The sequence below is a fragment of the Pelodiscus sinensis genome, chromosome 5, assembly GCF_052426305.1.
Source record: "Pelodiscus sinensis isolate ZL-2025 chromosome 5, ASM5242630v1, whole genome shotgun sequence".
Taxonomy (NCBI): domain Eukaryota; kingdom Metazoa; phylum Chordata; order Testudines; family Trionychidae; genus Pelodiscus; species Pelodiscus sinensis.
Window position 1 is genome coordinate 74,136,474 of NC_143056.1, and position 12,819 is coordinate 74,149,292.

Genomic DNA, 12,819 nt, shown 5'->3' on the forward strand with positions numbered 1-12,819 from the left:
CCTGGCTGGGGGGCAGGGCTGGAAGAGTGTGAGTTAGTTGCTGTCTGGGAGCATGGAGGAGACAGCCTAGGGAAAGGGGCTGGAGTTTAGGGGCCCAGTCTCCCCCCATCTCAAGGGGGCCTGAGGCATCCTAGCCCAGCTCTGTGACCAGATTACATCTGTGCTGTGCTGTATCCTGGAGAGGCAATAAACTTCCTCTATTTCACCAGCTGGTGCAGTCTGTTTGTGCCATTTCGGGGTGCAGGAGATGGGGGACCCCCAACGCGCTGTCACACTCTGTAATCTTACAACTCTTCCACCTCCCTGACTCGTTAAGTGCCACTAGGGCAATACGTGAGAGTAAATTCACAGTCTACGTCAGGGAACAGACCCATTCTGACAGTAGAAATTCAGGAACATCCAAGAGCAAAACGGGCTAGGCAGGTAGCAGTTCCTTGCTGTTTGATGGGCTATAGATTGTACTCATGGGTAGTCTTTGCTAAAGAATGTTGTAATTAAGATAGACAGACTTTAGTTTTTTAATAATTTTGATGGCTATTGATGTTTCTCTTTACATATTTTTCATTGTTATTTTAAATTTTCACAATTGTGGGAAATGGGAGAATCAGAAAATTGGGGAGCTAGACAATAATTAAGTAATAGTTAACACTGAGATTTAAAAATTTAAAGCTTTATAACGGTTAAACACCACTTTCAACAATACACATTGAAATATGCAAAGTAAATATCCTTAAATCAACTCATGTTCTCAAGCAACATTTTTCTTTGTTTGTAAACTTCAGTTACATCGAAGGAAATATTTTTTGTCGTTTTGTGTATGTTATGGTGAAATCTATGTTTATACATAAAAATCTAATCCTTCCAAACCTACTTTATTTCCCTGAGATATAGATAAAAATTAAAGATTGAACGTTTTTTTGGTCAGGGTCTGTCACTTGTTATACAGTAATGTGGGACTAAACATCTTGCTCTGTTCGTATTCTTTCCTCTTTTCTCTTGGCAGGTGTGTCTGGAGGGAGAGATCTCTCGCCAGTCTATCATGAACAGTCTGTCTAGGGGGAGGAAAGCATCAGGAGATCTAATTCCATGGACTGTCTCAGAGCAGGTAGGTCATTTTGCAGTTTGGTTATGTTTGGGTGGGGCTGGGGATGTTTAAGTGCTGATTTGATATTGTGAACTCTCCAACTCTTTTTTCTTTAATCTGATTTGTATCTCATGTACAGTTCCAAGATCCAGACTTCGGGAGCCTCTCGGGTGGACGTGTTGTTCGCATTGCAGTCCACCCTGATTATCAAGGGGTAATGTATTCTAGCATCTTGTGATTATAGGGGGAGCCAGCAGTGGGACCTTTTCATTTGCTCTTGCAAGATGATCAGAATGAGGCCTGGCTGCTAGTTGCATGGGAGACCTCCAGGGAAAGCTCAGCTTCTGCAGTGTGTGTAGGTGAATTTCCCTCCTTCGGGGTAATACCAAACCAGTGACTCAGCATCTTGCTGAGCAGCACTTTGCTGATGGAGATGTGATATTAAGCAATTGAGCCCGTGAATATCTTGTGAGGCTAGGGGTGTTAACCCTGGGTACTGCCTTCTGCGGTCACTCTTTCTGCGTGTCTGTGGGTCCCATCTTCCAGACTGTACATCAGTAAGTATCATGACTTTGGTGGATTGCTTATACTTTTGGCAGTAGCTTCAGTTGGACAGAGCATCCTCCACTTCCCCTGTGGTAAGACATTAGTACCTAAGCAACAGATACATTTTTGTCGTGGCTGAGTGATACTAGTTAGTGTAGATCATCTGTAAAGTGTCTGGACCCTCTTTTGGATGAAAGGTGTTTTATAAATGGGAAGCTTTTGCGGTGAATGTGAAGAGATTGTGAATTTCAATTAAAAAGTCCCCCCCCCCCCGCCAATTTTACAAACTCTTTGATGTATTTCATTTGTTTTAAATTCTCACCCACAGATGGGTTATGGCAGCAGAGCTCTGACCTTACTGCAAATGTACTATGAGGGCAAATTCCCTTGCCTGGAAGAAAAAGTTACTCCAAAGCCAAAAGGAATTGCCACCGTAAGCAGTGAGGTATGAAGCTATATGCATTTCTGGTATTTCTTGCTGTTGTAGGCAGTTCAGTTTGTATTGGACTATAGCGTGGCCCCTCAGTAGCTGAGTCCCATGCATCCTAGATTTCATCTGCAGTCATTGTGAAGACGGTGTTATCAGCTTAGTACCTTGGCTGCACATTTTCCCTTTTCTCTCCAGGCTGTCAGTTTGTTGGAAGAGGCTGTGACACCTCGGAAGGACTTGCCTCCTTTACTTCTCAAACTGAGTGAGCGACAGGCAGAGAGTCTGGACTATCTGGGGGTCTCTTATGGCTTGACACCAAGGCTGTTGAAGTAAGAGTCGAACCATATTTGCCTACTACCTAAATGTGGTTTGGGGGAGCCCTACAGAAGAATTCCTCATAATATTTGGGTCCTGATGTGTTCAGGCTTCCCTTGCTTTCAGTCCCATTTCCTGTTTCAAATATGGCACAGCTCCATGCCTGCCTTTGCTGGAGTCTGTGCTGACAGCTCAGCCTGGCTGGAAGCAACTCCTTTGGGAGACCTTCAGAGCAATGCAGAGCTCTCCTCCTTTTGCTAGTCCAGGAGCAAAGTGCCCATTTTCCACCTCGAGTTCTGGTTCCTGGGTAGCCAGACTGCTCCAGTCCCCCTGCAAAGCAGATCTGTGGTGCTGTGCAAGGCCAAGGGTACAATTGTATGACACAAGTGGGTCCAGGAAGTTAAGAGTTCATGCGAGTGGCAGTGTACAACATTAAACAGTTATTCATAGTTTGGGGTCCTCCACCCTGCTTAGTTCCCTGGAGCAAACACTGTAAAATTTTTGGCGCAATTTGGAAGTTTGATTGGCTATGCAGAAGAATCCAAAATACAGAGTATATAAAGTTGAATGGTAATGCGCAGTCTTAGTCAAAACTTGGCAAAATGCCTTTGCTCAGAGAGGACAGGGTGCTGTGATGCAGTACAGTCAATCACAGGACCAGGTCAGGAGCCAAGGCTGTAGGGAGAAAAGGGTAGGTTTGGGTGTGTGGATGGGGAAGAAGAGGAGAATGGCAAGACAGAGCAGGATCTTGCATGTATCACTCTGGTACCCTCACCAATGTGTTGAGGTTTGAAAAATCTCAAGGTTTGCAGATAATGTGCAGAGTCTTTGGTGCAAAAGACCTTTGACCTTTCTTGATGGAATCTACCAACAGTCAGTGTTTTTTGTTCACTAATGTTTGTTGGATTTTTGTTGTTTGTTTTTAAGTTCCAAACTTTGGTGGGTACAACAGGTCACCCCCTTCATTATTCTGTCCACCAATTAACCCTTATTTCTAACACATGAATTTTGTCTACTTCCTGATTTCATAATCTGATGTCATAATCTTTTTTGATCACAAATTATCATCTAAATTTAGTCTATATCAGTAGTCCCTTTTTATGCCCCTTTGATCAACATTTTGTTTTATAAGTTTACCATGATGCCATATAAACTTTGCTCCATCTTTCAACATTTGGATTTATAATCAGGATAGGTCTCTGATGCAACTACTGTTGTAGTGTTAACATCATAGTAATTTCTATTGCTTTTTTTTTTCTTTCCCCACCAGATTTTGGAAACGTGCTGGATTTGCACCAGTTTACTTAAGGCAGACTCCAGTAAGTCTTATATTGCTTCAAGAACCTGGTGCAGGTTTCACTGATATTTGTGAGAGCCTTTCCACTGACTCTGATGGGATTTGGGTTGAGGGATTTTTTTTCAAAAACATCAGGAAATCCTTGGGAGTTAGGCACATGCTTTTGAAAACCTCTTAAGTGGTAGAGAATGTCAATGGGGTTTTTGTGTTGTTCCCCCCCCCCCTTTTTTTTTGTCTAGCGGGTTTATGGATAATTGGGCTAACATATTTTAGGATTGTGAAGAGGAATAGTGACCATTTGTAATATTGTAGAAACACTTAGTGTATGTCTTGTCTGACAACAGGTATTAGGCTTCCTATGTTACTGTGCCCTTTTGCATTTTTTTTCTGACTCTTAAGCTATGTCTAGACTGCAGTGCTCTTCTGGGATACCGGAGGTCCCCAACATACAAGGAACGTGTCTGCTTTTTCGGAAAAATTTGTGAAAAAGCGCACGTGTTCTTTCACCATCCCTGTAAACCTCATTTCACAAGGAAGAAGGGATGGCTGGAAAGAGCAGGTTTTTCCATAATTTGGCGCCCTGTAGATGCACCAAATTTTGGAAAAGCCTCTTTCGAAAGAAAAGCTGGAAAAAGATACGAAAATTGTGGTTCACAATTTGCGTATCTTTTTCCAGCTTTTCTTGGTAGTCTAGACATAGCCTTAGTGGTAGTTAAGATTTTTGGCTAGTAGTATCCAAAAAAACAAAAGCTCCTTCTCTGGTGTTTATCAGATGTCCTAGGCTGGTGGCAGTAATGATGGTCAGTGACTTTTAATACAACTCATGTCCATGCAGAAAACCCGATCAAAGGGATTCCAGTGTTTTAATTAAATTTCAACACCTGTCTTTGCTTTTTTCTCTTCAGTATGTAAGGCAAAGTATGGGTACGGGGCTCATGGGAATCTGTCTTCTTTCCTAGAATGACCTGACCGGTGAGCACTCCTGTATCATGCTGAAGATGCTGAATGAAGAAGACAGTGAACAGGAGCACTGGCTTGCTGCCTTCTGGAAAGGTAACTGCCGGTTGCCTGTACGAGTGCGAGAGGAAGCCTTTGCGCAGCCATGCTGGTAACCATTCTCTTCTCTTCTTGTCTTGAAGATTTCAGGAGGCGGTTCCTGTCTCTGCTCTCGTATCAGTTCAGCACTTTCTCCCCTTCCTTAGCACTGAACATTCTACAGAACAAGCATATCAAGCAGGAGTTGCAGGCCCGTGAGTGTGTAGGCTTCTGAAATCCTTTCGGTGGTTAGAGAGCTTAACATGGTTTATCAAATAGGTTTTTAAATCAAACCTGTGAATATGCTACAGCCTGTAGTAGAATGCTACAGCTCCCTGTTGGTCAGCTCTGTTTGCTCCTTCCTTCTTAAAAATATGCTTGTGTTGCTGAGTGAACACTTCCAGTACTGTCTCTTTGATGGCTTGGATCAGAGAGCTCTACTTGATCAAAGTTTGGCAAGTCCTCTGATACTAGCACACAAAGGCACAGCGAGAACCAATGACTGGGAGTTGAAACTGGGCAAAGTCAAACTGTGGATGTAAGGCACTTCTAATGAGGGCATCTAACCACTGGAACAGTTTAGCTTTAGCCTGTGGTGGAGATCTCATCAGCTGAAAACTTTGAATTGGATGTCTTTCTAATTCAGCCACAAGTTATTAACGGCCTGTGTGTGTAATACAGGAGGTCAGACTAGATGATGTTCGTTACTAGTGAAAGCTGCCAGCCCCTTCCAGCAGATGGAAGGCACAGTGTGAGCTTCTCTACCCATATGCCTCTCCCCTTGTCGTAGGGTCCAGTCTCCTATGCCCATTGTTTGCCTAGGAGTGGGAGTCATGAGGGTAGTTGTGAGGTGAGTCTCTGTCCCCTACGTAAGCTTTTTAGTTCATTTTAAATTCATGTAGAGTGTGTGCATGATTAGACCAGTTGAAGGTTCAGTTGGATCCACTATTTGGTTCATATACATTTCAGAGCAAATATATGGGATGTGTTTGCAGCTGTTAGCACACAGGCAGTTGATATTAAAAGTAAGCTTGATTGTCTTGCTCCCGAAGCAGCATGAAGCGTAGGTCTAATCATGCTTTCTTTGATTTGCTCAGCAATCAGCCGTGCTGAATTGGAAGCTGTGTTCATCCCCTACGACCTGAAACGGTTGGAGATGTACTCTCGAAACATGGTGGATTATCACTTGATCATGGACACAATTCCCACTGTTTCCAGGATGTACTTTCTCAACCAGCTAGGAGACGTATCCCTCTCTGCTGCACAGTCCGTAGGTTTCATTTATGTTCGTTACCATGTCCCTTCTTCCCCGGTGAGGCCATGTTGCATCAATATTTCTGGAGCGAGTAACTCACTTCTGTGTATCTCCATCCCTGGCTACATCTTGGCTCTTACTTCATGCTGTTGTTTAGTCTAACTTCTCCCTTTAGGAGTAAGAGAGTTTCTCCTTCTGTCCGTAACCTCCTGTACGTGGCATGCTCTCCCGCTTCACATGCCACATTTCTGTCCCTCATCTCCAAATCCTGCTGCTTCAGCTGATTGCCTTCTCTGCATTCCTCACTTTGCTCTCCACTGCCAGTACTGGTCTCCTGTGTTTTGTATTTGCTTTGAATCTGATCATAGGGACCCTGTTTTCTTATGCATGCTGCACAGCACTACACATACTCAAAAGGCTGTTTAAATACCAGATAAAAGCCACAGGACTCAGCATGTAGTGTTGCCTGGCAAGGTTGAGCCATTTGGGGGCTATTTCATACAAAATGCTGAACCCCTCACCTGATGTGCGTTGTATTATGTCACTGGGAGCAATAACTTTGATGCTAAAAACCAGGAAGGTGGGGAGAACCTAAACTTTGTTGCTCTTAAAAGCAAATAAATCATCTTGCCCTCCAGGCCCTTCTTCTGGGGATTGGTCTGCAACACAAATCTGTGGATGTGCTGGAGAAGGAGATAGAACTGCCTAGCAGCCAGCTGATGGGCCTTTTCAACAGGATCATCCGCAAGGTTGTCCAGGTAATGGCAGCATGGTCAAGCTTTGCTCTCTTGAGCTGGGCCCAATGCAGTTCCAAGCCTGATCCTTGCAGTGTGAGAAATCTGGATCAGAATGTCCTCAGCCTGCCTTTAACAAATCGTTAGAGACTCGCTGTAAAGAAATATCTCGTACTTGGTGGAAGACGTAAGTGTTCGTGGTGGTGGTTTCTGGTGGACGCTCCCCTGTGCAATATGCACATCATGTATTGGTATTTTCAAATGGTGAAAGGTGCTGAACTGAAGGCAGGAGGTGGGGAGGAAGTTGGAACAACAGTCTAGGCTCAATTTCTCAATCTGCCTTAGAGTGGTTATCTCAAGGGTCAGTATCCGGCAGAGCTGAAGCCTGAAGATATCCAGGAAAGGCTCTGGGTCAGGCCATCGGCCTTCTTGATCTTCCTGATGAGGCGGACACATGGGTTCCGCTGCAGTGGTGGATGGTCATCCATAAGGAATACGAGATGGGCCGTCAACCCTTTCCTCTTCATCAAATTGGTTAGACTTTTGTCCAGTAATAACATGGGCTGGAGGCATAGAAGTGAAAGGCTCCCTATCTATGTTTGTTACCTGAGTAGCGTGTAGTCCCTCTTAATTCTCAAGCTAATGCAATCCCTTAATAGAGCTTCTGCAGCCTACAATACAAGTCGCTCACATTACAGATGGCTTACTCAGCACAGAATTTTTTTCATTGAAGGAATTAAGAGTAAACCGGCAGTGCTTACCTACACACGCTAATGGTTCATTTGGGATTGCCTAAGCCAGGTGTGTTGTAAACCACTGACTGTCACATTTGTGCAAGTGACTCTGGATAACTGATTTATTTATATTTGTATGAAACGGTCTTTGTATCTGCTTTCCAGAAGTGGCCATTGAAATTCAGTGTTTCAGGGTGCCACAATGTGGGCACTTAAAAAATTAAAATGAAAAAAAGCCCCCCCCCCCCGATCCCTTGTGCGTATTTTAAAGACTACAGAAGTGCCAGAGTGGGCAGCCAAGCTATTCTTAATTCATATTTAAAGCACCACTGTGGAAAAACACCAGTAGCCCTGTCCTGTGTTAATTTATTCCTTCCCTAGTTGTTCAGCAGGATCCAGGAGAAGGCTGTGGAGGAGCAGATGGCAGTAACAAAGGAAGTTGTAATGGAGCCAACCCTGAAATCTCTAAATGAGGACTTGGTAATAATAATCTTGCTACTAAAACTTCCAGTATGCATGTCAAACCGCTCAGAGGGTTTTCTCTAATGCAGGAGCCTTGTAAGCTGGATTTCTTCCAGTGTAGGGGGTGTTGTGTGACATACATGTCCTGTTATGGAACTTGGCAAGCTTTAACTGTGCCTTTAATGCTTTATTGTTTTGTGCTTTTTGTGTTTCTCCTTATGTAGAGGTGCATCAGTCCTTCCAGCCTCACCTTTGCATTTTATGTTAACATACATCTATGATAACAATTAAAATGGGAAGAATTGTTTGGAAACACCCAATTCAGAGCATGAGAGTGGATTGATTTTTTGGGCATGCTGCCTTTTGGATGGGAGGGGAATCAGGAGTTGTAATTTGATCCAGTAGACTACCTTGTAATACATGGATTGCTGTTGTACATAAAACTTACGTTTTTATGGGATGTTTCCATGCAGGAAGAAGCAGCAAAGGAATTCCAGGAAAAACACCAGCAAGAAATGGGGAAGCTGAAGGATATGGACTTTTCACAGTAAGAAATGATCCACATAAGTTGCACCACAAATATTCCTAGGCCTCTAGTTTGAATACCCTGGCGCCAGGAATAGTACACCTTAGCGCGAGTGTTGTGGAGGAGGGGATAGGACAGGATTACTCACAAATGTAGCAGACATCTGGGTCAGATTGTCAGCTAGTAACTTGAGCTTTGTGTAGCGCATGAATAGATTAGAAATTTGAAGTCTGTATTTCTCAAGTCACATAGGTTGGACTTCTTATTGTGCAATAGCTAATAAATGCTGTTTTGTCATGTTGTTGGGACATGGCAATTAGTTTCCTGAGACTTGCGTTAATCACAGGTAATTAATAATGGTCTCTGTAGGTGATAAACGTTTTTCTCAAGCTACATTTAATGCTTTAAATTGGGTTTGGTAAAAGACATCAGTGCTCATTGTCACTACTCTGCTGAGCTCAGTATAGGAGTTAAGATTTGTTCCTGAGCAGGGTAGTAAGGACAGGAACTTTCTGGTTCCATCCTCTACCACCTGCATGATAGAAATGTAGCCGTGTTAGTCTGGGGTAGCTGAAGCAAAATGCAGGACAATGTAGCACTTTAAAGACTAACAAGATGGTTTATTAGATGATGAGCTTTCGTGGGCCAGACCCACTACCTGCCTGAGTTCTCTTATTAGTTACCTGTTGCTTTTCCTATCAGCATTTTAAGCCAACACCCCCTTGGTGGGTCAATCAAAAAACTGGGAGCCAGTGTTGCTCAGCCACATGTTGTGTGACTGTAGGCGAGTGATTTTTGCCTTACTTTGTGCCTGTCTACCCAACTATGCAACTGAATGGCTACTTCAGCAGCAGATCTCGATCGGGGGGCTATAGGGCTCGGTGTGCAGAGTCTTGGTGCCTCCCATGGGGCTGAAGCTGAGTGGGCACAGCCCAGAGCCCCAAGCCCCCTCCTATCCATGCTGGGCCCTGGAGGTTTTATAGCATTTGAGGAGGGCCTCTGAAAGAGAGAGGTTATGAGTCCCTGCACTAGAGAAAAGGCCGGAGGTGGGACCCCCTGCATTCTTGTGGGCAAAGATGAGGGAGCACAAGTGTGTCTCTCCCCACCCCCCCTCCAAAATACCAATAAACTGCAGTGCCTTATCCAGAGTGAGGCAGGGCCAGCTCCCACACACCACCTGCTCTCCGCCAGCCTCCCTTAATCCTCGCCCTCTGGCCAGGTCACAGGTCAGAAGCTGGAGCCATGCTGCGTGGGGCAGGTGCTCCCCTTGCTGGTGGTGCATGGAATGGGCAGCCGTGGCATTCATCCATCTGCTGCTGGTGCCCATGTTTGCAGCTGCTCCTCAGCTTCCAGTCCTCATTGATGGTTCGGGCAGCTGGTAAGAGCTGCCCAGATAGGGGGGGCCTGGCTCTGGGGCTGGCAGAGCCCTCAGGGAATAGTCACCCTGCACCCTGAGCTACCCCGTGCCAGTGCACAGCCCTTAGTGCCCCCCCCCCCCAGGTCCCCTGAGCTACTGCCCTGCCTACATACAGCCTTTAGCTACTCCCTTCTGTGCACTCTGAGCTTGTAATATCTCGCTCCCCCCCCCCACACAAACTCTACAGCTATAGTTGTTGTGTGGGCCTGCTGAAGTGAGTTGGGGCGGAGGTGGCACTTCCTCCTTGGACCCTGCTGTGCGGAGCTGACTTGAGCACTGCTGGCCCTTGCCTTGCCGCCTCCTTCCCAAAAGAGAAGTCAAATTACACTAGTGCCCAAGGGTTCTCCCCAGCCTGGAGCCCCGAATCCCCCTTCCACCTGCGCTGGGCCCTGGATAGGGATGTTAAATTGAGTTCAATCAACTAATCGATGGATTTTCCACCTACTAGTCGATAAGCGGGGGAGCTGCAGTGGGGTTAGCTCCTGGCCTCAGGAGCTAAGCTCGCTGTGGCTCTACTCTTTAAATTGATTAAGAGCCCTCTGGCTCTTAATACATTTAAAAAGCTGGAGTGCAGCGGAGGAGACCCGGAGCAGTCTCTCCACTGCACACAAGCCTTAAACAGGCTCTTAATACATTTAAAAAGCAGAGGCACAGCGTCTGGGACTGGGCACGAGTTGGGAATCCCGTTGATTCCCAGCTTGCACCCAGTCTCCACAGCCGTTCTGCCTCCTGTGCCCCTGCGGACATGGTGCTGCGGGCAGCCGGCTTTTAAGTCAACTTCCCCCCAGCACCGGCTCCTGCTCTGCCTCTCTCCTTCCAGCAAGGGGGAGGGAAATGACTAGTGGAGGGAGTTTTATAGTTTGTGGAGGAGAGTCTCAAAGGGGGAGGCTTAAGAATCCCTGCACTAGAGAACAGGCTGGTCTTGAAGCTAAAGTATTGGGCAGAGACTTGGGACATCTGGGCTCAGGCTCAACTCTGCCACACTTCCTGTGTGAGCTTGGGCAGTCACTGATACACCCTGCCTCAGTTTCCTTTCTCTTATCCTTTGTCTTTTCTGTCTAGCTGATAAACTCTTCAGGGCAGAGATGCTCTTGCTCTGTTTGTATGGTCCCTGGCCCAATAAGGCTTTGATTTTTAGTTGAGCTTCCACCTGATGCTGCAATAAGAGATAATAAACTGGGCTATATAGCAAGGGGCTGTTTTAATCTTATGGCTTCTGTAGGGATGTCAGTGTGTAGAGGACCACACAGTCTCCCCCCCCCCCCCCATGCTGCCTCTGTACCAGAGGTGGGAGTTGGTGCCTCCCTGCGCAGCTTCTGATAGAGGTAGCAGTGTGTGGGGGAGGCGGGAGCGGATACGTGTGGGGAGCTGGCTCTTCATGTGTGCCTACCCCACTGACCTGCCTGCGCCCCCTTGTTGCCTCCTACGCAGGGGCTGGGGGAAGGCAGCTTAAAAGCCAGCTCTGGCTCCATGGAGCTGCCTGCCCCCTGTGCTGCTCACTTCCATCAGGAGGCTTTATCAGAGGCAGTGGCAGGTTGGAGCTGGTCTGCACAGGGAGCTGGTTTTTAAACCCTCTCCCCTCGCGGACTGGCTCCCACCTGCCATCCCATTCTGCTACTTCTGATAGTGAGGCAGCAGCACATGGTAGTAGTGCCCCTATCCCCTTCCCGGGGAGTGGGGCATATTGAATAATTGTGTAACCACTAACACAATTACACAATATCGAACATCCCTAGGCTTCTGATGAAGCTGGGAATAATCATTCGGTTCCCCCACATCATGGAAGTGGTCCCACTGCCTCTTACACCTGCTTAGGATTCCTGGCTTATCCTTGTCCTGTTCAGCCATTCTCTGTGTCAGTGAAAGGCCTAGTAGAGCAGTACTCTTGTCAGTCAGTGCTAGCTGAATCTTTCCTTTTGGACTTTTTTCATGTATTAACTGGCAGATTAAACCTAATGTTGCCTGAAGTGTCTTGGCGTAAGTCTGCCAATAATTAACAAGCAGCTGTGCAGAGCTAGTCAGCTTGAAGCCTGGGTTGCTGAAGCTGTGAGTCTCATACAACTCCAGCAGCTGTTGGGTGCTTCCTTTTGAGCTACCAAAAGCCTGGTCCTTCCCTTTGTCCTGCAAAAAACAGGATTGGTTCAAAGAATGTTGTAGCGGTGTCTTCTATTGTAGCCCTAAATCAACAAATCCAATACTGAAAAAGCTGAGAAGAGGAATTAAAGCCTCTTAAAATCTCTGGCTATGCTGTTTGCCTCATGTGTCAGACATGGCCACGCATGGTTATTTCCAGCTACTTTCATATCCCCTCTTACCCCAATGTGGTTTGCTGCTTTTTCTTTAAATCATTTCTCCCAGATCTCACGCTGGAAGATTCACTCTTACTGTGGGGTATTTTGTTTTTAGGGGGGAGGGCGAGGTAGGGAGAGAGATTACAAAGAAGTAGTAGAGCTGACAGAGCTGAAAAGGCATTATGCAGCATTAACATAATGATGAGCTGAGGCTAAATGTTGGCTTTGGCTAGGAGGCAATGACCTCTCTAGTTCTGCTGTGCAGACCCTTCGTTAAAGCTGCATGCTGTGTCAGACACGGGGAGGGGCACAGGATAATAGCTTACACTGACCACAGTTGGTCTTTCTCTCCTTGCAGCTCAAAGGAAGTACTCAAGTTAATATTCTGGGCACCTTTGCTTTTCAGTTTCCCTATGGCTAAGTCTTAATCATTAGCAGCAGAATGGCTGCAATACCCCAGATTGCATCTACAATAGAACCTCTCCTGCATGAGCCATTGCTCCAGGAGTTATCCTTACTTACCTAGCTTCCCTGCGTAAATACTTGATGAATGCATTTGGGTCGTCCTCTTTCATGCAGCTCCGCCTTCTGATTCTTTACTCTTAAAAACAAAATCTCTCAATCCTGTGAATGGAAACTATAGGTAGGATGGATGTTTTCAGTAGTGAATACAGGTCTGGTGATAGCTATCAA

At 45.9% G+C, this 12,819-nt stretch overlaps 1 protein-coding gene across 2 annotated transcripts in view; it reads left to right on the forward strand.

Annotated features, from left to right (window-relative positions):
- NAT10 (N-acetyltransferase 10) overlaps positions 1 to 12,819 on the forward strand; it is a 40,721-nt gene that overhangs the window by 24,478 nt on the left and 3,424 nt on the right. For both annotated transcript variants that reach the window (XM_075927461.2, XM_075927459.2), the window contains exons 17-27: positions 1,004 to 1,105; positions 1,224 to 1,298; positions 1,959 to 2,075; positions 2,256 to 2,389; positions 3,646 to 3,694; positions 4,632 to 4,725; positions 4,812 to 4,922; positions 5,805 to 5,977; positions 6,601 to 6,720; positions 7,812 to 7,910; positions 8,366 to 8,439. In XM_075927461.2, coding sequence (XP_075783576.2) covers positions 1,004 to 1,105; positions 1,224 to 1,298; positions 1,959 to 2,075; positions 2,256 to 2,389; positions 3,646 to 3,694; positions 4,632 to 4,725; positions 4,812 to 4,922; positions 5,805 to 5,977; positions 6,601 to 6,720; positions 7,812 to 7,910; positions 8,366 to 8,439 — 1,148 coding nt within the window. The remainder of the gene's footprint in view (positions 1 to 1,003; positions 1,106 to 1,223; positions 1,299 to 1,958; positions 2,076 to 2,255; positions 2,390 to 3,645; positions 3,695 to 4,631; positions 4,726 to 4,811; positions 4,923 to 5,804; positions 5,978 to 6,600; positions 6,721 to 7,811; positions 7,911 to 8,365; positions 8,440 to 12,819) is intronic.